Source organism: Schistocerca piceifrons, chromosome 1 (assembly GCF_021461385.2).
Source record: "Schistocerca piceifrons isolate TAMUIC-IGC-003096 chromosome 1, iqSchPice1.1, whole genome shotgun sequence".
In the NCBI taxonomy this organism is placed as follows: domain Eukaryota; kingdom Metazoa; phylum Arthropoda; class Insecta; order Orthoptera; family Acrididae; genus Schistocerca; species Schistocerca piceifrons.
In genome coordinates this window covers 41,339,242-41,365,633 of record NC_060138.1, presented here as the reverse complement: position 1 = coordinate 41,365,633, position 26,392 = coordinate 41,339,242, and the positions used below count along the sequence as shown (strand labels likewise).

At 41.9% G+C, this 26,392-nt stretch overlaps 1 protein-coding gene across 1 annotated transcript in view; it reads right to left on the bottom strand.

Annotated features, from left to right (window-relative positions):
- Positions 1–26,392, bottom strand: part of LOC124775645 (piwi-like protein Siwi) — a 299,921-nt gene that overhangs the window by 71,280 nt on the left and 202,249 nt on the right. The window contains exon 10 of the mRNA XM_047250510.1: positions 9,403–9,565. Within this exon, the coding sequence (XP_047106466.1) occupies positions 9,403–9,565 (163 nt within the window). The remainder of the gene's footprint in view (positions 1–9,402; positions 9,566–26,392) is intronic.

The window sequence follows — 26,392 nt, the reverse complement described above, 5'->3', positions numbered from 1 at the left end:
GACCTGGTGAAGGAAACGGGGGAAAAGTTGTTAAGGTTCTGGAGGAATGTGGATAGGGTGTCCTCATCCTCAATCCAGATCACAAAGATGTCATCAGTGCATCTGAACAAGGAAGGGGTTTGGGATTATGGGTGCTTAGGAAAGATTCCTCTAGATGGCCCTTGAATAGGTTGGCATAGGATGGTGTCGTGTGGGTGCCCATAACTGTATCCTCGATTTGTTTGTAGGTGTGACTTCAAAGGACAAAGGAGAAATAGTTGTGGATGAGGATATAATTGGTCTTGGCAACTCGGAAGGACATTGTAGGTATGGAATCTCCCGGGCATTGGGAAGGTGGTGTTCAATAGCATTAAGGACATGGGCATTGTGGATGTCAGTGTAAAGAGAGGGGGCATCACAACAGTGATAAGCAGGGCACCATGTAGTAAAGGAACAGGAACTGTGGAGAGTTGGTGGAGGAAATGTCTGGTATCCTTTATATAGGACAGGTTGCAGGTAATAGGCTGAAGGTGACGGTCTACGAGAGCAGAGATTCTCTCAGTAGAGGCACAGTTAACTGGCCAGAAGGTGATGTTCTGGGTGGTTGGATTTATGGACTTTAGGAAGGCTGGTGAACATAGGGGTGTGGAAAATGGTAGGGATGAGAAAAGAGATGGACTCCATGGAGAGGTTCTACTCCAGTCCGGCTACAGCTATCACCTACCCCATCAAAGGCAGGACTACTTGTAAAAACAGTCATGTGATCTACAAGCTAAGGTGTAACCTATGTGCTGAGTTCTACATGGGTGTGACAACCAACAAGCTGTCTGTCCTCATGAATGGCCACTAACATAATGTGGCCATGAAACATCTGGACCACCCCACTGCTGAGCACACCACCCAACACGATGTTCTCCATTTAGTCATTGCTTCAGAGCCTGTGCCATCTGACTCCTTCCCACCAACACCAACTTTTCTGAATTGCACAGTTGGGACCTCTCCCTGCAATATATCTTACATTCCAGTAACCCTCCTGCTAGTTATTTTCCTTACACATCTAGCCCCTTCCTTGATCCCATTCCAGCACTACACAGCCCTCTATTCCTCCAATGCACCCAGTCTTTTTACTTCTCTTTTTCCACTAATCCCCCCCCCCCCCCAAACACTTCTCCCCACCAGCCCTCCGTCAACCTCCCAACTGCACCTAGGTGCAGTCTCCACCTCGTCCCTGTATGTTCCCATAAGCAGCCATGTGTGTGTGTGTGTGTGTGTGTGTGTGTGTGTGTGTTGTCCATTTTCAACGAAGTCATGTTGGCTGAAAGATCACTTTCTGACAGTTTTTTTATTGTGCCTATCTGCAAGTCAGCACCTCCGCTATATGGTGAGTAGCAACTACCCTTTTCAGAATATTGTATTGTTAGATATTGACATCTTTCATGGTATTGTTGAGATGCACTTCTATGTGTCTGTGCCTGCCACCCGCCTGCTCTAGCAGATGATCTCACACTGTAGCAGATTAAGTGCCGCCTGGGATAGAACTACATTGTGAATTATATGCAACCAAGGACATCGTTTATCTCTGCTATACACCTCGTCGCTGCAGAGCATGGGGTTTTTCTCTACAGCATCCAGAAGCACCACAACTCACTGCACTTTCCACCCTGATGTGAGCTGTCCATAGGACAAGTGCAGCAATTTACTGTTAATTTTATGTTCAAGTTATTTTACTATCAGAACGTATCCACTTTCCATTGTGCTACCAGAGACCTGCATGACCCTTAAGCTAAACAGTGAGATGATTTTGTGCTTCTAAAAAGTGAATAGCATTGTCAAGCTCCCACAATGCCTCTGGAGAACTAGCAGGTGAGATTGATACCATACTTCAGGAAAATGCTATTCAGCACCTACCTTGCAGTCTCATGTCCTCAACCTTGTCCCATACAGGAACAAGGTGGAGAGGGGGTAGGGCAGCTAGCTGCATATGACAGATTGATGGGTGGGTTGGTGGGAGGGAATTTAGCAGAAAAGGAGTGAAATGGACTGTGGGTAAATTATAGTGAGCGCAGTAACATCCAACCTCTTTTTGTTGAATACTTGCAAACTGCCGCAGTGCCACAGGTATGTATGTTAAAGACTGAAACCCACAACTGTGTTAGATTAGCTTCACTTACGGTTACTCAAGCACGTTTATTTGTATTTTGTATTTGCTTTAGTCACTGTGCTAGATTGGCTTCCCTTATGGCACATCTGTATCCTGTATTTAGATTCATAATTGTGTTAGGTTAGCTTCACCCACGGTAACTCAAATTTACTTGTAATTGTATTTTACTTTGATAACTGTGTTAGATTAGACACACTTGCAGTACCTCCAAGTTCATTTATTTTTATTTGCGTATTTCATTGATCATTGTGTTAAATCAGCCCTGTTTACCATACTTGTAGAACATTAAAAATGTTTCTCGTGTTGTCTTAAAAAATTGTGTAAACTGATCACCTATACTGGGACAGTTGGCACCTATCAAGCGTACTCATAATGCCTTTATGAATGGTGGGGATTACTGGACTGATTCAATTGAGTTTTCATCCATAGACTTTTTTGTGGTAACTTACCGGGTGGTCACACTTGAAAGTGCAGTTACTGACAGAGATCCAGTGTGTGCTGTATGCATCATATGGCAGCAAAACTTGGTAGATATTCTAATGTGGAAATGATTTACATGGGGGAAAAATTAGTTTCAATTTAAGCCACCAGCTGCAAATCTGACACTATGCAGGCAGAAAGATGTCTAGAAATGTTACAATACATAGTGGATTAGGAACAAGATGTGGGCAGAAAAGATCAAATAAATGAGAAAGTCATAATTTTGATTTTATTACTAACTGCTGCTTACATGTTTTGTTCAATATGAGAACTGAAGATGTTGACAAGATACTGCATCAATAAAATGATGTGGTCGACAATTGGTCACAGTAGTTCGGCTGGATCAGTTAGAGACCAAACAAATCCCTGGTAAAGGAATCCTTTGATATTCCCAGAGCAAAAAATCCTGTAGATTCAGATCAGGTGAGCTTGTAGGCCATGCACCTGGAAAACCTATGGAGATAACACATTTGTAGAAGGTTGCATTACATAAATCTTTCACTGGGCAAGCAACGTGAGGTGTTGCCCCATCCTGCATGAAAATAGTGGTTTCCACACAGCTACACTCTTCCAAATCCCATGTTAACAAGGAGGTTTCAATAACATGCAGACATCACTTTACATCTGACATCCCCCGTGGGTCATAGAACAACAACTAAGAATAAAGCTACTTGTGAATCCACATCGTAGTCACAAATGGCAAGCACAAGGGCTCTTCATTCACAACATATGATTTAACAGTACCCCAAATTCAGAAGTTCTATACAATCACAGCAGCCTTTAGTGTAAAATGTATCTTGTTACTCCACAGAATATGTCTCACCTTGTGTCATCAACTTTGATCTGTTCCAGAAACCAAATAATTCAGAAAGCTACTGCAGATCATGAGGTTCCAGCTGCTGCACTATCTGGTACCAATGTAATATGGACTACAAAGCTTTCTGTACTGTTGACTATGGGATGGGCAGTGATTGTCACACTGTATGAGCACTAGCACTACCCGGAGCACATGCTGTATGGTCAATTATTGCAACAGCAACTTTGTCAATAACTTCCACAGGGATAGAGTGCCTTCCTCTTCCATTTGCCACACCAAGCTCACTCGTATTTTTGAATGTAATTATCATCTTCTTTAAACCATTTAATGACATTGGGGCCTCTCCTTAGACCTTTCACTCAGCAATGCTCTTTCAATACAGCTCTGTAGTTGCTCCCACCACATAAAACAATTCCACTAACAACACATGGTCTCTCTTCTCGATAGCCATACTGTTTATTCAAGTTATGGATTGTCAAATGACAGCATGGATGTCATAGCACCCATCATATACACAGTATACATTACCAGATTTGCACCTGGTGTCCAAAAAGTAAGTAATTTTTTACAACATAAATCATTTCCATGTTGACACTTTAGGATATGTACCAAGTTTCACTTCTCAAAAATAATTACAGTTCAGAATGAACCGCAATGAGCAGAATGCGCTTTAATTATAACTACCCAGTACCATTGTAAATGCATTCAGCAATTGTGCCAACTAACTGTGCCTGTTAATGTTCCAATACAGTAACTGTTTAGTATTCAGACATCTTTTGTTACATTCTTCCCCTGCATCACCAGTCCGTTTTACCCTCCAGGTCTAATAAACCCACAGTAACCACTGTATCCAGTGTCATTGTAACTGCCATCTGCTTCACATCTCCTGTGCAGCAAGCTATGTAAATTTAAGTATTAACTGTGTTTTTCTTATTTGTCACTTCTTCTTCTGTGTGTTTTTGCTTTTAGGAAGCTTTAATTTTTGAGTACCAGTACTAGTAATAGTGTTCCATAGATTTTGTGTTTGTTTTGAATACAGCCCAGAGAAAGTTAGTGCTTATTTTCATTGTTCCCAACAAGAAATGTCTAGTAACCACAGTTTAGTAAGCTATCAGCCGCCTTTAGTGAATTAGCAGTCTAGTTAAAAGTTGACAAACTCTCTACAGTAAATTGATTTAGGATGGATAGGATGTGTGACTGCTGTGCAGTCACAGAAGGAGCTGGCCACTGTTTGTAAACATCTGAACGTGCTGATGGTCACTGTCAGCTGTCTTCAGGCTGCTGCCTCAGAGTGTAGCAGTAGTGGTGAGTTTGGTGCATTTCATGGTACACCCCGGGTGTTACATGCTTCACCCACGGTCCATGCTGTTGAAAAATAGTCGTGGTTACCGACTGGGGTTGGGCCACCCTCTCCCCAAGGGGAGTGGGGGGTTCAACGGCGTTCATGTTGCATGAGGCGGAGTGTCAATGTGGAGGATGGCCATGTGGCATTGCCCACTCTGCCTGTGACTGGACATGTGGCCACTCCTTCAGCAAGGTCTGAACAGGCACACGGGGTGAGGGGTTTATTAGTGATTGGGAGCTCCAATGTTAGGCGGATGATGGAGCCCCTTAGGGAAATAGCGGAAACGTCAGGGAAGAAGGCCAGTGTTCACTCTGTCTGCTTGCTTGGGTGTCTCATCCAAGATGTGGAAGAGGCCCTGCCGGTGGTGATCGACAGCTCTGGGTGCACCTGACTGCAAATTGTTGCTCATGTCGGCACGAATGACTCCTGCCGTCTAGGTTCAGAGGTCACCCTCAGTTCATATAGGCGGTTGGCGGATCTGGTGAAGACAGAAAGCCTTGCTCGATGGGTGGAATCCGAGCTCACTATTTGTAGTGTCTTTCTCAGAACCAATCGCAGTCCTCTGTTTTGTAGCTGAGTGGAAGGCTTAAACCAGAGGCTGAGATGATTCTGCGGAGATCTGGGGCGCAAATTTCTCGACCTCCGGGTGGAGAAATGTAGGGTACCACTGAATAGGTCAGGTGTGCGCTACACACAGGAAGCAGCTACAAGGGTAGCGGAGTCCGTGTGGAGTGCACATGTGGGTTTTTTAGGTTAGAGAATTCGAATTCCCTCGCTAGGCCTGACAAGACACCTCCTGAGACGCGACAAGGTAGCAGTAGGCAACATGCAACAGGGAATGACAATATTAATGTGGTAATAGTAAACTGCAGGAGCATCTATAGAAAGGTCCCAGAACTGCTCTCATCAATAAATGGTCACAATGCCCACATAGTACTAGGGACAGAAAGTTGGGGCTGAAACCAGATGTAAACAGTAATGAAATTCTAAACTCAGAGTGGAATGTATACTGCAGAGACAGGCTGGACAGTGAAGGGGGAGGTGTGTTTATAGCGATAAAAAATGCAATAGTATTGACGGAAATTGATGGAGATCCGAAATGTGAAATAATTTGGGTGAAGGTCACGGTTAAAGCAGGCTCAAACATGGTAATTGGATGTCTCTATAGGCCCCCCTGGCTCAGCAGCTGTTGTGGCAGAACACCTGAAGGAAAATTTGGAAAATATTTCGAGTAGATTTCCCAACCATGTTATAGTTTTGGGTGGAGATTTTAATTTACCAGATATAGACTGGAGACTCAAACGTTTATAACGGGTGACAGGGACAAAGAATCCAGTGACATTTTTTTAAGTGCATTATCTGAAAACTACCTTGAACAGTTAAACAGAGAACCAACTCATGGCGATAACATATTAGACCTTCTGGTGACAAACAGACCCGAACTATTTGAAACAGTAAACGTAGAACAGGGAATCAGCGATCATAATGCGGTTACAGCATCAGTGATTTCAGCCATATGGAAGGAAAATTTTTCTGTTTAGCGAAAGTGACAAAAAGCAGATTTCAGAGTATTTGACAGCTCAACACAAAAGTTTTATCTCAAGAACAGATAGTGTTGAGGATCAGTGGACAAAGTTCAAAACCATCGTACAATATGCATTAGATGAGTATGTGCCCAGCAAGATTGTAAGAGACGGAAAAGAGCCACTGTGGTACAACAACCAAGTTAGAAAACTGCTACGGAAGCAAAGGGAACTTCACAACAAACATAAACATAGCCAAAGCCCAAGTTCTATGTACTGACTTGGCAGAAAATCCTAAGAAATTTTGGTCATATGTCAAAGTTGTAGGTGGATCAAAATAAAATGTCCAGACACTCTGTGACCATAGTGGTACTGAAACAGAGGATGACAGACTAAAGGCCGAGATACTAAATGTCTTTTTCCAAAGCTGTTTCACAGAGGAAGACTGCACTGTAGTTCCTTCCTCTAGACTGTCGCACAGACGACAAAATGGTACATATCGAAATAGCAATTAAAATCGCACAAAAGAGGAAAGGCTGCAGGACCTGATGGGATACCAGTTCGATTTTACACAGAGTACACAAAGGAACTTGCCCCCTTCTTGCAGCAGTGTACCATAGGTCTCTAGAAGAGCACAGCATTCCAAAAGATTGGAAAAGGGCACAGGTTTTCAAGAAGGGATGTTGAACAGATGTACAGAACTATAGCCCTATATCTATAACGTCGATCAGTTGTAAAATTTTGGAACACGTATTATGTTTGAGTATAATGACTTTTCTGGAGACTAGAAATCTACTCTGTAGGAATCAGCATAGGTTTTGAAAAAGATGATCGTGTGAAACCCAGCTCGCACTTTTCATCCACGAGACTCTGAGGGCCGTAGACATGGGTTCCCAGGTAGGTGCCGTGTTTCTTGGCTTCCGCAAGGCGTTTGATACAGTTCCCCACAGGTTTTTAATGAACAAAGTAAGAGCATAAGGACTATCAGACCAATTGTGTGATTGGATTGAAGAGTTCCTAGATAACAGAATGCAGCATGTCATTCTCAATGGAGGGAAGTCTTCCGAAGTAAGAGTGATTTCAGGTGTGCCGCAGGGGAGTGTTGTAGGACCGTTGCTATTCACAATTTACGAGGGTATTTCAGAAAGTAAAGATACACTGTACGCCAGAAGAACAGAAGAGTATTGGCAAGCATGTTAGCAACACTGGTGTTAAGCTTGAACTGTTAGCTTTCTCCTTGCGTTTGTTCGGTAGTTGAACGTTGCTACTGGTTGGAGCAGGTCGTGTTTAAAATGGCTGTGCTGATTCAGAATCCCGCGAAATACGAAGTGCGCTCCGTCATACATTTTCTTCATGCAAAAGATCAGCGACCAGCGGATATTCACAAAGAAATTGTTTCTGTTTATGTGAACATTATGAATCAACAAAATGTAACGAAATGGTGTCATTTCTCTGAAGGTAGGACCGATGTTCATGATGAACAAAGAACAGGTCAGCCATCTGCGATCTCTGATGCTGTTCTTCGGAGAACGGAGGAAGCAATTTGTGCGAATAGACGTCTCACATTGAAAGAATCGCATCAGATCATACCGGACGTGTCAATGACAACTCTTTATGATGTTGTGACTGTCATGTTAGGGTACAGGAAACTGTGTGAGCGCTGGGTTCCAAAACTGTTAATGGAAGAACAAAAAAAGAAAAAGGATGGGCTTTGCACATGACTTCCTCACGAACAATACGGGACTGGAATAGAAGGGAGAACCGATAGAGGTACTCAAGGTACCCTCCGCCACGCACCGTCAGGTGGCTTGTGGAGTAGATGTAGATGTAGATATCATGCTCAGTAAGGAACACAATTACAAAACAACAGATTTTGTTATTCAGTCTTATGCTTTTCTATGAGTATTCATGCAAGACAATGCTTCAGTCAGTCTCCAGTATTCATTTGCAACGTTAATATTTCAGCATCACTATCAATCAGTCCTGGGTTACTTATCAATAGTAAACATTATGTGACAAGTCAACAGCCTGCATTCTTTTGGCCAATATGCAACTGATATTACAGTCAGAGGGTAACACATTCAGTAATCACCATGAAGTCAGTATAAAATTCCAGGTACAACTGTTGCAGTGTACAGTCATTATGTTCAAACAGATATACACATTAAAATGTTAATATGTACAGTGAATATATAAACAAAATTATCTTCATATTACTAGTCAGTAAAAATTGAACAATGTATGTATGTACGTAATAAATCTTAGTTCTCTATTCATACATCAGCAATGTAAGTGCTGACTTATGATGCATGAACTAAAATTGTTGAATGCAAGCTGATCATCAGATTGTCACTGATGTCAACACATGTGAAAAGATGACAACTTAAATACTGTTGTGTTCATGATTTAACAAACTGGTCATTAAAACCAAATTATAACCAAGAAGTAAAACATCCACAAGCTGCAGCACTACTTCCAAGGCGACAAATAGATCAGTTAGGTTACACATTGCTTAAAATTCCTTATCAAGTAGGGTAGAGAGTAAATGTCAAATGAATTCAGACGCATACTGCTAGGATCATGACAGGTTTGTAAGGTCCATACAGAAATGTAAAAGTAAAAAACAAACAACAAATATTTTAAATTTTAGAGAATTCAAACTGATTGTTTTCAAAACTGATTAAGATAAAATAGTTGTCTAATTACACAACAATTAAGGATAAAAAAAAAAACAAAAAAATATATACTTACTTCTTCCCATTTTATAAGATCTTCCTAACATAATATTTACTTCTCCAAAACAGTTAATCTATTTACTTCTCCAAAAGAGTTAATATGTGTGTGTGTGTGTGTGTGTGTGTGTGTGTGTGAGAGAGAGAGAGAGAGAGAGAGAGATAGAGAGAGAGAGATAGCCTGCACACACACACACACACACACACACACACACACACACACACACACACACAATAGAAGTTCTTCATTATCACAGTAAATCTTCACTGGAAGATTTATAACACCTAGCCTCTGTATATGGTTTTTGAGATTACTTTCCCCCTTTAACAAGTTGTATTGACAATTACTATATAGCTTTACTTACACTTAGTGGTATTTCTACACTCCAAGGAGCTCCTCCAATTTTACAACACATTTGAATTACTATTTTTGAGGCAACAGAGAAAATGTTTTTCCCCTCTGTGTTTTTCAGGAGAACAACCTGTGTAGCAACAGCTCTATCCACACAGCATCTTCGTTTCAATGCACTGCAAAATGGAAATGATTATTTTAGCAATTCTACATAGTAGTGATAATATTCATTCCATGTAGGCTTTCATGGCCGGCGTCTTCATCAGTAAACACTTCCGGGCTAAGTTGCCGTGGTCGATCTGTAGAACTTCTTCTCCCTGATGTTTCGTTCTCAACTACGGAGAACATCTTCTGAGGTGAGTCAATGACTGGCTGCTAGGAGCTGGGGCCGCCGCTTATATGGATATCGTATGGGGCGCCACCACACGTCACATGGCATCGATGTGCAGCTATCTCTGGCTGTTCTCTCGATTGCAGGCAATCGATTGTCACGAGACTGATGCAACGTCAACCGCCATATCTTATCCAATTTTAATCCTTCTTCTTTACGATTAAAATTGTATTGATGTTTGTGGATTTCAATTGCCTCTCTATACATACGTGTATAATAGTGCGACGTCCTCGCTAGCGTGGCGCCCCCTATGATATCCATATAAGCGGCGGCCCCAGCTCCTAGCAGCCAGTCGTTGACTCACCTCAGAAGATGTTCTCCGTAGTTGAGAATGAAACGTCAGGGAGAAGAAGTTCTACAGATCGACCACGGCAACTTAGCCCGGAAGTGTTTACTGATGGAGTGATAATATTGTTTACTCTCTCTCTCTCTGTGTGTGTGTATGAGAAGAGAGGGACACACACACACACACACACACACACACACACACACACACACACACACACACACACAGAGAGAGAGAGAGAGAGAGAGAATTGTGTTTCTGTTCTATATCGCCAGACATACAAACACACAGTTTTATCACAAGGAAACTTCACCTGTGCAGACTATGAAATTACATGGATGCAGTAATTACCTTCAAGAGTTTAAGTTCTAAGTATTGCTGATAGACACATATAAGAGTAAAAACACTATCATAGCTTTTGTATATGAACAGTTTAAAAGGTAAAGTTGGCATTTCTACTGTCATATATATATATATATATCCATAATAGCTAGAATTTTGCAGTCACAAGGTTAAGTACTTGCCTATCATTACACCTCCATGTAATTTGACAGGTGTGGTTTTAACTGGTACAATAACGTTTTTGTGTACCTGCTCCGTAACACTTTATTTCACTCAAACATTTGAATAATGGACACTTGCCACCTATAAGATGAAAACAATAGGTATGCGTGTCTCATGAATTGGTAATAAATTCACCGAACCAAACTTACATCATCTAATAAGTGGTGAAAATAAAAAGCGTTTTTGCTACTGTTATTAGTGATTTCAGAGATCAGTCCATATTATCACTCAAATATTATTTTAAGTCACCTAAAGTCAACAAAAACACAATTGCCAATGACTAAGGACCCAAAAAATTTGCATCTGCCTCAAAATGTGACATTCCACGTTCATATAATAAATACTATTCAGATGAACTACGGTACTTTATCAAAGATATTTGAAATATCTTTATTTTCTGTATTTAAATATGAAAAAGTAACCATTTATTGGTCCCTGGTATTGAACAATGTCCAGTGAAGCACCATTTGGAAAGAGAAGGTGTATACAAATGTGTCTGCAAAACTAAAGAGCACATCCATGCAGATTTTTAGAACAAATGCATACATTTGTTTGATAGCTGAAACTGGTATTATGCACAACAATGAAGACTATAATGTGGCACTTTTAGGTTGGTAGTGCACTACTGTGGCCACAGCCAATGTCTGGCCATGGCCACAGCTACCAACTACAATGATCAGGGCTGCAACTGGCCTGCGTAGGGTGAAATTAACTGAGATAGTAATGGCCAAGTTCCTCTGGAAAATGAGGTGAAATGAAAGAAGAAAAAATGGTGGGTACATGCTATGTTGCAATTCCACTCTACAAACAGAATGCTTATTCATTTTTTTCTGAAACAAACTGTACTCAGCCCAGAAGTTTTATATGAAGACAAAAAAAGTACTCAGTTATCATCATTCACAAGCCACATGTTTTGCAGAGTGAACATTGGGGATAATGACAAATAAGTAGAGAATCTTTCACATGTCTCCCCCTGCGGGTTCGGAGATAAGCATAGGCCCGAAGTATTCCTGCCTGTCGTAAGAGGTCACTAAAAGGCTCTCACACATTGTGGCCTTTATATGATGGTCCCCTGTAGGGTTTGACCTCCATTCTTTAAAATTTTCCCGAAGAGCGAGCCAATTGGGAAGGGTGCCTTACATGGTGTATTGTGTCCATCGTGCATTGAGATCTTTAGCCCACTTTTTTATTGTTGCATTTCAGTCCCGCTCATTCTCCATCTCTTGGATGAGGACACCTTCCTGGGTGCATTTTCCACCATGCACTATACAACTTTCTGCATCGACAATGAACATGGACTTCTTTGCACCTGATATCCAGCATGGTAGCCAGTCCATTGCGTTACGGTCGCCATTTACCCTGTTGGTTGTAGCCCCCTGACCACACAGGGATCGATCTGCTAATGCCTGCACCGTTAACTCCCCACATATGCGAAGGGTAGATGCCCATCCCCCTTGGACATCGGGACTCCTGGCAATGGCCATCCTGCCAGGTGGCCTTTGCTGCAGCTGGGTGGCACCTGTGGAGAGGGCCCCTTGTTGGAGTGAGTGGCATCACGGCAGATGACATGAGATGAAGCATAGTCAATCATCTCTTGCTGGTGGTCAAACACCAGTTCACAATCTCAATTCAATGCACAGAAGTACGAGCCCAAATCGTTCCCCTCTGGCCATACTGTGGGAGGAACGTCAGGCTAAGAATGGCAGCGGATCTTATTTGCCCCGGTACCTTGTATGTTCGAGAGCTGATGGGGAATCTTTCATGACAACAAAGCCTCAGTTTTTTGTTGAGCATTTAGAGGACAAGTTTGGGGAGGTGGAGGGATTGTCCAAAATGAGACCTGGGCCAGTCTTGATCAAAACAGTATCTTCTGTCCCGTCACAGACGTTACTCGCTTGTGACAAGCCGAGGGATGTGTCTGTGACCATCACACCCCATAAGAGCTTAAATATGGTCCAGAGTATCATATTTCACAGGTACCTTCTTTAGCAGTCTGACAATGAGCTGCGCACCAATTTAAGCAGCGAGGTGTTCAGTTTGTCCGAAATGTCCATTGGGGCCCGAGTGATAATCAGGTTGCCACCAGTGCCTTCATCTTGGCCTTCGAGGGTGATACATTGCCCAAGAAGGTCAAGGTGATGGTCTACTGCTGTGATACAAAGCCCTATATCCCTCCCCCGATGCGGTGCTTTATGTGCTGGAAGTTCGGCCATATGTCTTCCCGCTGTACTTCCAGCGTCACGTGTCGAGACTGTGGACACCAATCACATCCCAATACTCCATGTGCCCCACCTCCCATCTGTGTCAACTGCAGAGAGCACCATTCGCCTTGCTCGCCAGACTGCAGGATCTCCAGAAAGAAAGGAAAATCATAGAGTACAAGACCCTGGACCGACTGACCTACACTGAGGCTCAGAGAAACTTTGAAGCCTGCATCCTGCATGTATGGCATCACCTTACAACTGTTGTGGACCATCAGCTCCACCCACCCCAGTCATCTCTCACAGCTGGAAGACTCCACCTGCCTCCTTGATGGTGGGGGGCATTTCCCTCCCTGTTGCTCCCGCACCACCTACTTTGGGAGCAACACTCCCTCCCCTCAACCATCAGGGACATCCATCCCCTCTTCTACGCTGGAGAAGCGTAAGCCTTCTTCGGCTTTTCTCACTAGGAATGGGTCCCTTGAGTCACTCCCTTCCCAGGTTTCTGCTAGTGGGAAAGATGGCACCCGCCAGCAGATGAAGAGCTCAAAGGCAGCTGGTCGTAGGGCATCACGCTCATCCTCAGTCCTGGAGACTGAGCCAGTGAAGTCATTGATTTATCAATTTGCAGCCCAGGACTTGTCCCATCTATCCTGTGGAGAGCACATGACAACCTGTGTGGTGACCAATTCCCCATCTTCCTGTCACTGCCCCGCCGTCAGGCCCACGGACACCTGCACTGATGGGCTCTTAAGCAGGGCGGACTGGGAAACTTTCACTTCTGCTGTTACCATTGAATCTCCCCCACACGGTAACATTGATGTGATGGTTGAGCAGGTGATTATAAGGATTATTTCTGCGGCAGAAAACGCGATCCCTCACTCTTTAGGGTGCCCCGGCGTAAGGCAGTATCTTGGTGGTAGACAGAAGTCGCTGAAGCAATTAAGAAGCATCAACAAGCTCTACAGTGGCATAAGCAGCACCCTTCCCTGGAACACCTCATAGCTTTTAAATGGCTATGTGCCCACATTCGCCAACTTATCAAACGATGGAAGCAACAGTGTTGGGAGAGATACGTGTTGACCATTGGATGCCATATGTCACCTTCCCAAGTCTGGGCAAAGATCAAATTTCTTTTCGGGTACCAGACCCCAACAGGTGTTCCCGGTTTACCATAAATGGCGTGTTATTTACTGATGCAAACGCAACTGCCGAGCACTTTGCTGAACACTTTGGTCGAGCCTCTGCATACTACAATTACCGCCCAGCCTTTCGCACTCTCAAACAGCAGCTGGAAGGGAAAGTCCTCTCATTCAATACACCACACAGTGAATCCTATAACGCCCCATTTACAGAGTGGGAGCTTCTCAGTGTACTTGCACATTGCCCCAACACAGTTCCTGGGCCTGATCAGATCCACAGCCAGATGATTAAACCTCTCTCGTCTGACTACAAGCAACATATCTTTGTCATCTTCAACCGGATCTAGTGCGATGGTGTCTTTCCATCGCTATGGTGGGAGAGCAGTATCATTCCAGTGCTCAAACCCAGTAAAAACCTGCTTGATGTGGATAGCTATTGGCCCATTAGCCTCACCAACGTCTTTGTAAGCTGCTGGAACGTATGGTGTGGCAGCAGTTGGGTTGGGTTGGGTCCTGGAGTCACGTGGCCTACTGGCTCCATGTCAGGGCGGCTTCCGCCAGGGTCACTCTACCACTGATAATCTCGTGTCCCTCGAGTCTGCCATCCAAACAGCCTTTTCCAGACCCCAACACCTAGTTGCCATCTTTTTTCACTTACGTAAATCATACAATCTGACCTGGTGACATCATAACCTTGCCACACTGTATGAGTAGGGTCTCTGGGGTCCGCTCCCAATTTTTATCCAAAACTTCCTGTCGTTCCCTACTTTCCATGTTCAAGTTGGTGCCTCCCGTAGTTCCATCCATATCCAGGAGAATGGAGTCTCACAGGGCTCTGTATTGAGTGTGTCTCTATTTTTAGTGGTCATTAATGGTCTAGCAGCAGCTATTGGGCCCTCCGTCTCACCTTCTCTGTATGCAGATGACTTCTGCATTTCATACTGCAGCTCCAGTACTGGTGTTGCTGCACATTGCCTACAGGGAGCCATCCACAAGGTGCAGTCATGGGCTATAGCCCATTGCTTCCAGTTTTCTGCCAGAGTCACTCTGTTCATCCAGAAACAGCCCTTTACCTTAGTGATGATCCACTCACTGTAGTGGAGACATATCGATTCTCAGGTCTGGTTTTCGATGCTCGTTTGACTTGGCTTCCTCATCTTCATCAGCTTAAATGCAAGTGTTGGCAGCACCTCAATGCCCTCTGTTGCCTGAGTAACACCAACTGGGGTGCAGATTGCACCACACTGCTGCAGCTCTACAGAGCCCTTATCAATCCCGCCTTGACTATGGGAGTGTGATTTATGGTTGCGCGGTGCCCTCAGCATTGTGTTTGCTCGACCCATTACGCCATTGCGGAGTTCGACTAGCGACAGGAGCTTTTAGAGTAAGTCCGGTGACAAGCGTACTGGTGGAGGCTGGAGTCCCTCCATTGAAGATCAGACGTGCACAACTGCTCTCCAGTTATGTTGCACACATTCATATCTCTCCTGAACATCCTAATAACAGTCTTCTTTTCCCAACCATGGCAATTCACCTACTGCATAGGCAGCCCCAGTCAGGGCTAACGATTGCAGTTCGCGAGTGATTGCTTCTGTCTGAACTGGAGTCCTTCCCTTCACCACCTCTCTTCGAGGTCCATTCATGTACACCTCCGTGGTGTAGCTGTAGGCCAAAGCATTGCCTGGACCTTTCACGTGGCCATAAGGACACTGTTAACCCTGCGGCTCTCCGCTGTCACTTCCTCTTGATTCTTGAAGTGTTCTGGGGGTCTGAAATGGTTTACACCGACGGCTGGATAGCTGATGGTAATGTTGGCTTTGCCTTTGTCCACAGAGGCCATATTGAACAGCATTCCTTGCCCGATGGCTGCAGTGTACTCAGAGCTGGTGGCCATATCTCATGCACTTCAGTATATCCGTTCATGCCCCGAGGAATTGTTTCTTCTGTCTACTGACTCCTTGAGCAGCCTACAGGCTATCGACCAGTGCTACCCTTGCCATCCTTTGCTGACGTCCAGCCAGGAGTCCATCTATCCCCTGGACTGGTCCCGTCGTTAAGTGGTGTTTGTGTGGACCCCAGGACACATTGGCATCCCAGGCAATGAACTTACTGACAGGTTGGCCGACAGGCTATGCGGAAATTGCTTCTAGAGATGGGCATCTCTGAACCTGACCTACGTTCTGACTTATGCTGTAGGGTTTTTCGGCTTTGGGAGATGGAATGGCATAACAGTATGCATAACAAACTGCATGTCATTAAGGAGGCTACGACTGTATGGAAGTCTTCCATACAAGCGTCTCGCAGGGAATCAGTTGTCCTCTGCCAGCTTCGCACTGGCCACACTTGGGCGACCTACGGTTACCTCTTGTGCCGTGAAGACCTGCCTCAGTGTTGGTGTGCCACCCTGTTGACAGTGGCCCATATTCTGGTGCACTGTCCCACTTTGACTGCCCAGTGAAGAAATCTTGGGTTACCGGACTCGTTGCCACTATTTTATCTGACAACGCCTCATTGTATGGTTTAGTTTTACGTTTTATTCACGAGGGTGGGTTTTATCATTTGATCTAAGTCTTAGCACATGTCCTTTGTCCCTCTGTGCCCTCCACCCTGGTGCTTTTAGAGTGGAGTTTTTAATGTGTTGCAGAGTGGCTGGCTTTTCCTTTTTATTCTCGTGGTCAGCCAGCCACTGTGCTCTGCTTTCTTGTTTTACTTTCTTCTGTTTCTAGCATCACTCTGTTGTTTTCTTGTCCTCTTTTGTTCCTTTTACTTTCATTGCCTTTCCTTCGTCCTTGTGGTTTTTCCTTTCTTTCTGTTTTGTCTTATATGTCTCGTCTGTTTTATTCTCATACTTGTGGCATTGTTTTATTTGGAATAAGGGACGGATGACCTCGTAGTTTGGTCCCTTCCCCCCAATTTTAAACCAACCAACCAACCTTTCACATGTCCCTGAATGTAAATGTTGATTTCATTGTAAATATTGTTACAGGATGTATTCCAGATAATTACGCGTGAAACAGAGATGGTCCATGATTTATGGATATGTACTAATTCACAAGGCTATTCAACAACAAATACACTGTCACAGATCCCAATTCACAGTATAAAAACATATTTACTGATTACATTTGTAAATGAAAGTGCTTTGCCATGGAAGTTGGATTTATGTACATGTTGTGTTATTAAAAATTAAATAAAGCTAAAAGATCTTGTGCTGTGTATTTTGTTCTTGTGGTGTTGTATGAGTATATTTTCTGCCACTGAACACCAGTCATCTCCTTCCTTATTTTTATTTTAAGGTCTTGATCTGCATGTTATTTAAATGACCCAAGTCCCAAAAAGCAAGTCTCTTCCTAAATTTTGTAATAAATTTTTCCATACTAAAGTCCATGATGACAGGAAGATGCTTTTGAAGAAAGGCCACAACAAATAAATAAGCAAATGTAAAAAGAACTAGTGCAGCTGAAACTGCATTGGCTGGCTTCACACTGGCAATCAAATGTGTGCACTTCTCCATGAAGTTGCATACAACTTGAGTCACAGTGGTTCACTGGCTGGAGGCTGGTCACATGCCAAAATACTGGCCAGAGAGGTGGCTACCTGCATTCAGCTGTGTACATGTCACACATTTGCCTTCCAGGTAAATTTGGTCACATTCAATATCTCCTTGATAAGTCATGAGTACACTATAGTTACTCGGGTAGCAGAGTACCTGTGGGGTAGGGGTGTTTTCGGCTAGGCAGGAGCTTGAGGTACTCCGAAGAACACTTGTCAGTTGATATGCAGATAGTGAAATCAGACGGTGTTAAGGTAAAGACACTTCAAGTGTCAAATTTTATCAGTAAATTGTTGAAGTATTCATAATGAAGTTCCCTAATTTACTGCCCTCCAGCATATTTGTCACATTAAAATGATTCTTGGGACTGAGAGCTGGCTGAAACCCAAAGTAGGAGGGGGAGCATTCCCTGCAGCTGACAAAAACATTGTGTTTATTAAAGTTGAAATAGTGTCTGACAGTGAAGTTACCTGGTTGCATATAACAGATCTATGTGAAACTAAATTAATTGTTCAAAGTTTTTACTGGTCACTCAATTCTGCTGTGGCACTTCAAGAGTCTATCACAGAAAGTCACTATTGTGTAAATACCCAGGTTGTGCAATACTAGTTGGAGGCAACTTTAACCTACCAAGTATTGACTGGGATGTCTACTGACTTATCGCAGTGGGGTGCAGGCAGACAGTCTCGGGAAGTACTTTAGAACACTTTTACCGAAAACCGACTTGAACAGCTAGATCAGCAGCCCACATGCAATGGCAATATCTTAGACCTTGTAGCTACAAATAGCATGGACCTATTCAACTGCATCAGTATAGGGATTAATGATCGTGATGTTGTCATAGGGACTATGGTTACAAAATTTAATGCATCATTCAAAAACATCATGAGAGTATTTCAACAAGAAGGAGCAGATAAGCAGTTGTTAGCATCTCACTCAGACAGTGAATTACCATCATTTATTTCCAGTATGATGGATGTAGAGGAATTATGGGCAAAGTTTAAACAGCTTGCAAAATTGCTTAACAGGTATAAGGTTTCCATCCAGTCGCTTATTGACCAGTATGGTGTGGCTGTTCAAGGCAGAAAAATGAAAGCCAAAGTTTTAAATTCCACATTGAATAACTCATTCATGCAGAAGAATTATACAGAAATACCATCATTTGACCATCAAACAAATTCCCCTATGGACAACATAGTAACAGGCATCCCTGACGTAGAGGGACAACTGCAGTAACTGAAAACAAATATCTCACCAGATCCATATGGAATCCCAATTTGGTTTTATGAAAATACTCTACAGCATTGGCCCTTTACTCAGCCTGCATTTATTGTGAATCTCTCCTCCAGTGCAAAGTCCCAAGTGACCAGAAAAAAGTGCAGATGAGTCCTGCATATAAGAAGGATAAATGAATAGACCCACAAAATAACAGACCAATGTCCTTAACATCAGTTTGCTGAAAAATTCTAGAACATATTCTGAGTTCGAATATAATAAAACCGCTAGAGATTGAAAAGATTATGTCCAACAATCAGCATGGTTTTAGAAAGCGTCACTTACGTGAAACTCAGTTTGCCATTTTCTCATATGACATATTGAGAACTATGGATGACGGGGAACAGACGTATTTCACTTTTCTAGATTTCTAAAAGGCATTTGACATGGTGCCTTATATATGAGTAGCTCAAAGACTTCTTAAGTAAAAGAAACCTTGTCCCCAATGGTGACTGTTCATCACAGACAAGGGTATCATCACGAGTGCCCCAGGAAAGTGTCCCACTATTATTCTCTATATGTATAAATGATCTGACAGACAGAGAAAGTAGCAATATGTGGCTGTTTGATGATGAGGCTATGCTACACCAGAAGGTGTCATCATCGGGTGAGTGTAGGAGGATACAAAATGTGCTATACACAATTTCTAGTTGTAAGATGAACGGCAGCTAGCTAACGCTGCAAAGCGATATGAAATAAAACAAGCATGTAAGAAATGTAGTGGGGAAAATAAATGGTCAACTTCTGTTTATTGGGGGAGTTTTACAAAAGTGTGGTTCATCTGTAAAGGAGGCTGCATGTAGCACTACTGCAACCCATTCTTCAGTACTGCTTGAGTGTCTTGGAGCCCCACCATGTCAGATTAAAGGAAGACATAGAAGCAATTTGTAATTGTGCTGCTAGATTTGTTATTGGTAGGTTTGATCAAAATGCAAGTATTACAAGGATGCTTCAGTAATTCAAATGGGAATTCCTGGAGGGAACGCAACATTTTTTTCTAGGAGCACTGTTGAGGAAATTTTGAGAACTGGAATTTAAGGCAGAGTGTAGAATGACTCTACTGCTGCCAAAATAGATTATGGACATGAAGATAAAAGAAATTAAGGCCCATAAAGAGGCAATGACAATTGTTTTCCCTTGCTCTGTTTGTGAATGAAACAAGAAAGAAAATGCTCTGGCATGCACCATACTGTGGAATGTAGAGTTTTGTAGCTGTAGATTATTATTACTAATCAAAACAAATGGTACAAATATAACAAATCATATCTCCATTTTGAACGATACTTATTGACCAAATTGCTGTAGCATTTGGTGGTCAATATCACCAAACAAGACTTCTCTTAGAAGCAAATGGATTGGTGAACAATTGCGTAAACACTTCTTTAAGAAAGTGAAACAGAAAAATCTGGCTACACTTTAAGAAAGTCCTATAAAACATGATTCTTTTTAGGAGTTTAAAAGTAAAAATGCGGAGCCAGATAAAATAAAGCTGCCATCAACCTGAAGGCTGGTTTGAAAATCACAGTGTTTTACTCCAAATGGAGCTAAGAAATCCTGACTTCCTCCAACCTTTGAACTAGCTTACCTACAGATTAATGTGCACTAAAACAACAGTGCAACTCTGAGTTACCACATTATCAAACATTGCCAGAGGTGAAAGAATTGGTAACTGACAGGTACAAATAAGGTAAAAACCCTAAGACTATCGTGGGATCAAACCCCCAGACCTCTGGATCCATAGACTGATCCTTAACCGCCAAGCCATAAACAGAAAGAAAAGAAGAAACAGGAAATAAAGACATACAACACAATAAAGGAAAATTGCCTGAAACCTCAATCAGGCTGACTTGCAATCACTGAAGATCATATATAAGAGTACTTGAGCACTTTCAACTGAATAAGACATCTAAATGCAGGGGCAAATCAGCAAAAATATCAATTTTTCAGGTGCGGGTAATTATTACATTTTTGGAGCTTTCACAATTAATGATAAAAAAAGCAGCTAAGATTTATGCCTGTTTCTATTTTTCATGCACAAATTTTTCCTCTAATTAGGGCTGTTTTGGCAACTTGTTCTTATTATTAGATGTTTCTACTGCACAAAAGAGGTATCAAACCATATTTTCAATACTTGTTTATTGCCTCAGACATAGTAATTCTTTAAAAGGAAATAGAGTATACCAATAATCTCCATTGCACCCAACCAGATGAAGTCAGGATGAGAGGATTATTATTGTTCTCAGATGACGGCATGATAGAAGAGTCCGTGTTCTCATGGTCTGTACTAAGTGGATATCTTTGATTTGAGTATTATATTAATTTACTATTAATGTTAATTGTAATTTGTTTAAGTTACAAAATTAGTAATTATGGAATGTTAAGCTTCCTCAAATAGAGCCAGAAAACCTGTTGCCTGTCCACCACAATGGAAATGTAACAAAAGCAAGGTTTGTATCATAAAATAAGTTTTGATTTGACTATTCAGCACTTCAATATTATAATACTAACCACATTACTTTCTTTCTACAAGTAAATATCACAGTCTACCACCATATCCTGCATGTCAGTAACAAAATAATAAAGCACTGCTCTGCAGAACATTGAATATGAAAGACTTGACATCACTTCACATAAAACTCTATGCTGTTCCTGATAAACTGAGTTGAGATATTTTGATATTGATGTACTGCAATTCCCACAATGTGAAACAATGTTGTTCAAATAATAACACTCATGATAAGAAGAATTATCACATGAAGTATTTTATTCCTCTTACTAGTAACAATACTTCAGAATTGACACAGGTTTGTCAACAAACTTTGGAGATAACACGTTCACATGCAGAAAGTGTGGTGAAGAAATTTCTACACGTTTGTCATTCACCTTTCAAAATAGAGGAAGAGTTCGACACTTCAATAAGTATACTCCGAAACAAGATACTGTCATCAAATTTATAGTCCTTAATTGTTAGGGAATCTCATTATTGTAGAATGCAAACATGGGTGATCTGAGCTCACTATTGCCAAATTTGTGGTATGTAGAATGTAGTAGTTGCAGAAGACTTGAGAGATACAAAGGTTTTTTTTTTTTTGGAGAATTTTTACTCCAAAGTTCGAGCTTAAATTTGGAAGTGCTCTAACAGACTGCTGTTCTGCTGTTCCACATGTATTGAACTGTGATTGAGGATCAAGAGCAGCCAAGAAATCAAATTTGTTGTCTCAGAAGCAAATTCATATAAAATTTTCCAAGGCCTTTTTTTAACTTGTTCACAGGAAAAGATCTGACTTAGTGAGATTAAGTTTCGACTAAAAGAAAAATTTATCATTGCCTAAGATCTCAGATCGATCAAATTATTATTCAAGGCAATTATACTTGTTTAATTTCACTATAACAAAAGGATGCTCCTTAGAACATTTAAATAACAAAGTGTTATGTTTGGATAGAAAATGAATTTGGTAAGGGATCAAATGAAATTGTTTCTGCATTGTACCATTGATTATTGTCGTTAATTTTGATGGAAATAAAACTGAGGGTCTGATTGCACATGATTGTCCTGCGTAAAATAAAAATATGATTGTCACCACAATATTGCGCCTGGGGCTCAAAAAAGGTGCTCTCGAATCATTAGACAGTTTTGAAGTTGTGTTTAATGTTACAGGCCATTCATTTCTTCCACTTGACTGTGTGTTTTGTAATACTGGGGATATAAAAAAGGTACAAGAAATAGTGAAACCAGAAGAATGTCATGGTATCATAGAAATACATGGTACTGTTTTACAACTGGATACCAATGCTCCTCCTTACCCCCATCCAGTCACAACTCCCATCATGCACTAGTGCTGTTCCTCGCAGTGTGGCTTCAGTTGCCATAGGCCGTAATAATGTGTATGTGAGTGGCATTTGTGTGAATGTGTGGTTGTCTGTCATCTATTTTTGACAAAGGCCTTGCTGGCCAAAAGCTTATTTGTGACAGTCTTTTTGTTGTGCCTATCTGCAAATCAGTACGTCCGCTATATGGTGAGTAGCAACTTTCCTTTTCATAATACTGTGAGTAGCAACTTTCCTTTCCATAATACTGTCCCCCCCCCCCCCCCCCCCCCCCGCCCCCCATGAACCGTGCCTCAGCGATACAGATGGCTGTACCGTAGGTGCAACCACAACGGAGGGGTATCTGTTGAGAGGCCAGACAAACAGGTGGTTCCTGAAGAGGGGCAGCAGCCTTTTCAGTAGTTGCAGGGGCAACAGTCTGGATGATTGACTGATCTGGCCTTGTAACATTAACCAAAACGGCCTTGCTGTGCTGGTACTGCGAACGGCTGAAAGCAAGGGGAAACTACAGCCGTAAATTTTCCCGAGGACATGCAGCTTTACTGTATGATTAAATGATGATGGCGTCCTCTTGGGTAAAATATTCCGGAGGTAAAATAGTCCCCCATTCGGATTACCGGGCGGGGACTACTCAAGAGGACGTCGTTATCAGGAGAAAGAAAACTGGCATTCTACGGATCGGAGCGTGGAATGTCAGATCCCTTAATCGGGCAGGTAGGTTAGAAAATTTAAAAAGGGAAATGGATAGATTAAAGTTAGATATAGTGGGAATTAGTGAAGGTCGGTGGCAGAAGGAACAAGACTTTTGGTCAGGTGATTACAGGGTTATAAATACAAAATCAAATAGGGGTAATGCAGGAGTAGGTTTAATAACGAATAAAAAATAGGAGTGCGGGTTAGCTACTACAAACAGCATAGTGAACGCATTATTGTGGAGAAAGATAGACATGAAGCCCATGCCTACTACAGTAGTACAAGTTTATATGCCAACTAGCTCTGCAGATGATGAAGAAATTGATGAAATGTATGATGAGATAAAAGATATTATTCAGGTAGTGAAGGGAGACGAAAATTTAATAGTCATGGGTGACTGGAATTCGTCAGTAGGAAAAGGAAGAGAAGGAAACATAGTAGGTGAATATGGATTGGGGGGAAGAAATGAAAGAGGAAGCCGCCTTGTAGAATTTTGCACAGATCTTAACTTAATCATAGCTAACACTTGGTTCAAGAATCATACCTAGAAGAATCCTGGAGATACTAAAACGTATCAGATAGATTATATAATGGTAAGACAGAGATTTAGGAACCAGGTTTTAAATTGTAAGACATTTCCAGGGGCAGATGTGGATTCTGACCACAATCTATTGGTTATGAACTGCAGATTGAAACTGAAGAAACTGCAAAAAGGTGGGAATTTAGGGAGATGGGAGTTGGATAAACTGAAAAAACCAGAGGTTGTAGAGAGTTTCAGGAAGAGCATAAGGGAACAATTGACAGGAATGGGGGAAAGAAATACAGTAGAAGAAGAATGGGTAGCTCTGAGGGATGAAGTAGTGAAGGCAGCAGAGGATGAAGTAGGTAAAAAGATAAGGGCTAGTAGAAATCCTTGGGTAACAGAAGAAATATTGAATTTAATTGATGAAAGAAGAAAATATAAAAATGCAGTGAATGAAGCAGGCAAAAAGGAATACAAACGTCTCAAAAATGAGATCGACAGGAAGTGCAAAATGGCTAAGCAGGGATGGCTAGAGGACAAATGTAAGGATGTAGAGGTTTGTCTCACTAGGGGTAAGATAAATACTGCCTACAGGAAAATTAAAGAGACCTTTGGAGAGAAGAGAACCAATCGTATGAATATCAAGAGCTCAGATGGCAACCCAGTTCTAAGCAAACAAGGGAAGGCAGAAAGGTGGAAGGAGTATATAGAGGGTTTATACAAGGGCGACCTACTTGAGGACAATATTATGGAAATGGAAGAGGATGTAGATGAAGATGAAATGGGAGATAAGATACTGCGCGAAGAGTTTGACAGAGCACTGAAAGACCTGAGTCAAAACAAGGCCCCGGGAGTAGACAACATTCAATTAGAACTACTGATGGCCTTGGGAGAACCAGTCATGACAAAACTCTACCATCTGGTGAGCAAGATGTATGAGACAGGCGAAATACCCTCAGACTTCAAGAAGAATATAATAATTCCAATCCCAAAGAAAGCAGGTGTTGACAGATGTGAAAATTACAGAACTATCAGTTTAATAAGTCACAGCTGCAAAATACTAACGCGAATTCTTTACAGACGAATGGAAAAACTGGTAGAAGCCGACCTCGGGGAAGATCAGTTTGGATTCCGTAGAAATGTTGGAACACGTGTGGCAATACTAACCTTACGACTTATCTTAGAAGAAAGATTAAGAAAAGGCAAACCTACATTTCTAGCATTTGTAGACTTAGAGAAAGCTTTTGACAATGTTAACTGGAATGCTGTCTTTCAAATTCTGAAGGTGGCAGGGGTAAAATACAGAGAGCGAAAGGCTATTTACAATTTGTACAGAAACCAGATGGCAGTTATAAGAGTCGAGGAGCATGAAAGGGAAGCAGTGGTTAGGAAAGGAGTGAGACAGGGTTGTAGCCTCTCCCCGATGTTATTCAATCTGTATATTGAGCAAGCAGTAAAGGAAACAAAAGAAAAATTCGGAGTAGGTATTAAAATTCATGGAGAAGAAGTAAAAACTTTGAGGTTCGCCGATGACATTGTAATTCTGTCAGACACAGCAAAGGACTTGGAAGAGCAGTTGAACGGAATGGACAGTGTCGTGAAAGGAGGATATAAGATGAACATCAACAAACGCAAAACGAGGATAATGGAATGTAGTCAAATTAAATCGTGTGATGCTGAGGGGAATAGATGAGGAAATGAGACACTTAAAGTAGTAAAGGAGTTTTGCTATTTAGGGAGAAAAATAACTGATGATGGTCGAAGTAGAGAGGATATAAAATGCAGACTGGCAATGGCAAGGAAATCGTTTCTGAAGAAGAGAAATTTGTTAACATCGAGTATAGATTTAAGTGTCAGAAAGTCGTTTCTGAAAGTATTTGTATGGAGTGTAGCCATGTATGGAAGTGAAACATGGACGATAACCAGTTTGGACAAGAAGAGAATAGAAGCTTTCGAAATGTGGTGATACAGAAGAATGCTGAAGATAAGTTGGGTAGATGATGTAACTAATGAGGAGGTATTGAATAGGATTGGGGAGAAGAGAAGTTTGTGGCACAACTTGACTAGAAGAAGGGATCGGTTGGTAGGACATGTTTTGAGGCATCAAGGGATCACAAATTTAGCATTGGAGGGCAGCGTGGAGGGTAAAAATCGTAGAGGGAGACCAAGAGATGAATACACTAAGCAGATTCAGAAGGATGTAGGTTGCAGTAGGTACTGGGAGATGAAGAAGCTTGCACTGGATAGAGTAGCATGGAGAGCTGCATCAAACCAGTCTCAGGACTGAAGATCACAACAACAACACAACAAATACTGTTGCATTCCATCCCGGACTTTCCATTGTTTAATAACGATAAAAGTTCTTACAGCTTTCATAACAGGCATCCTCCTTCATTAATCTAATAATTAGCTTCAAAACCAGCAATCTCCACCTGATCTTTGTTACAAAACATTGATCTTCCAACTTTTCTTACAAAAGAAGCAATCTCCAAAATTTTTTTTCAAAGACACTTTCTGCAACAGGGAATATGACCTGCCTTTTCCTTT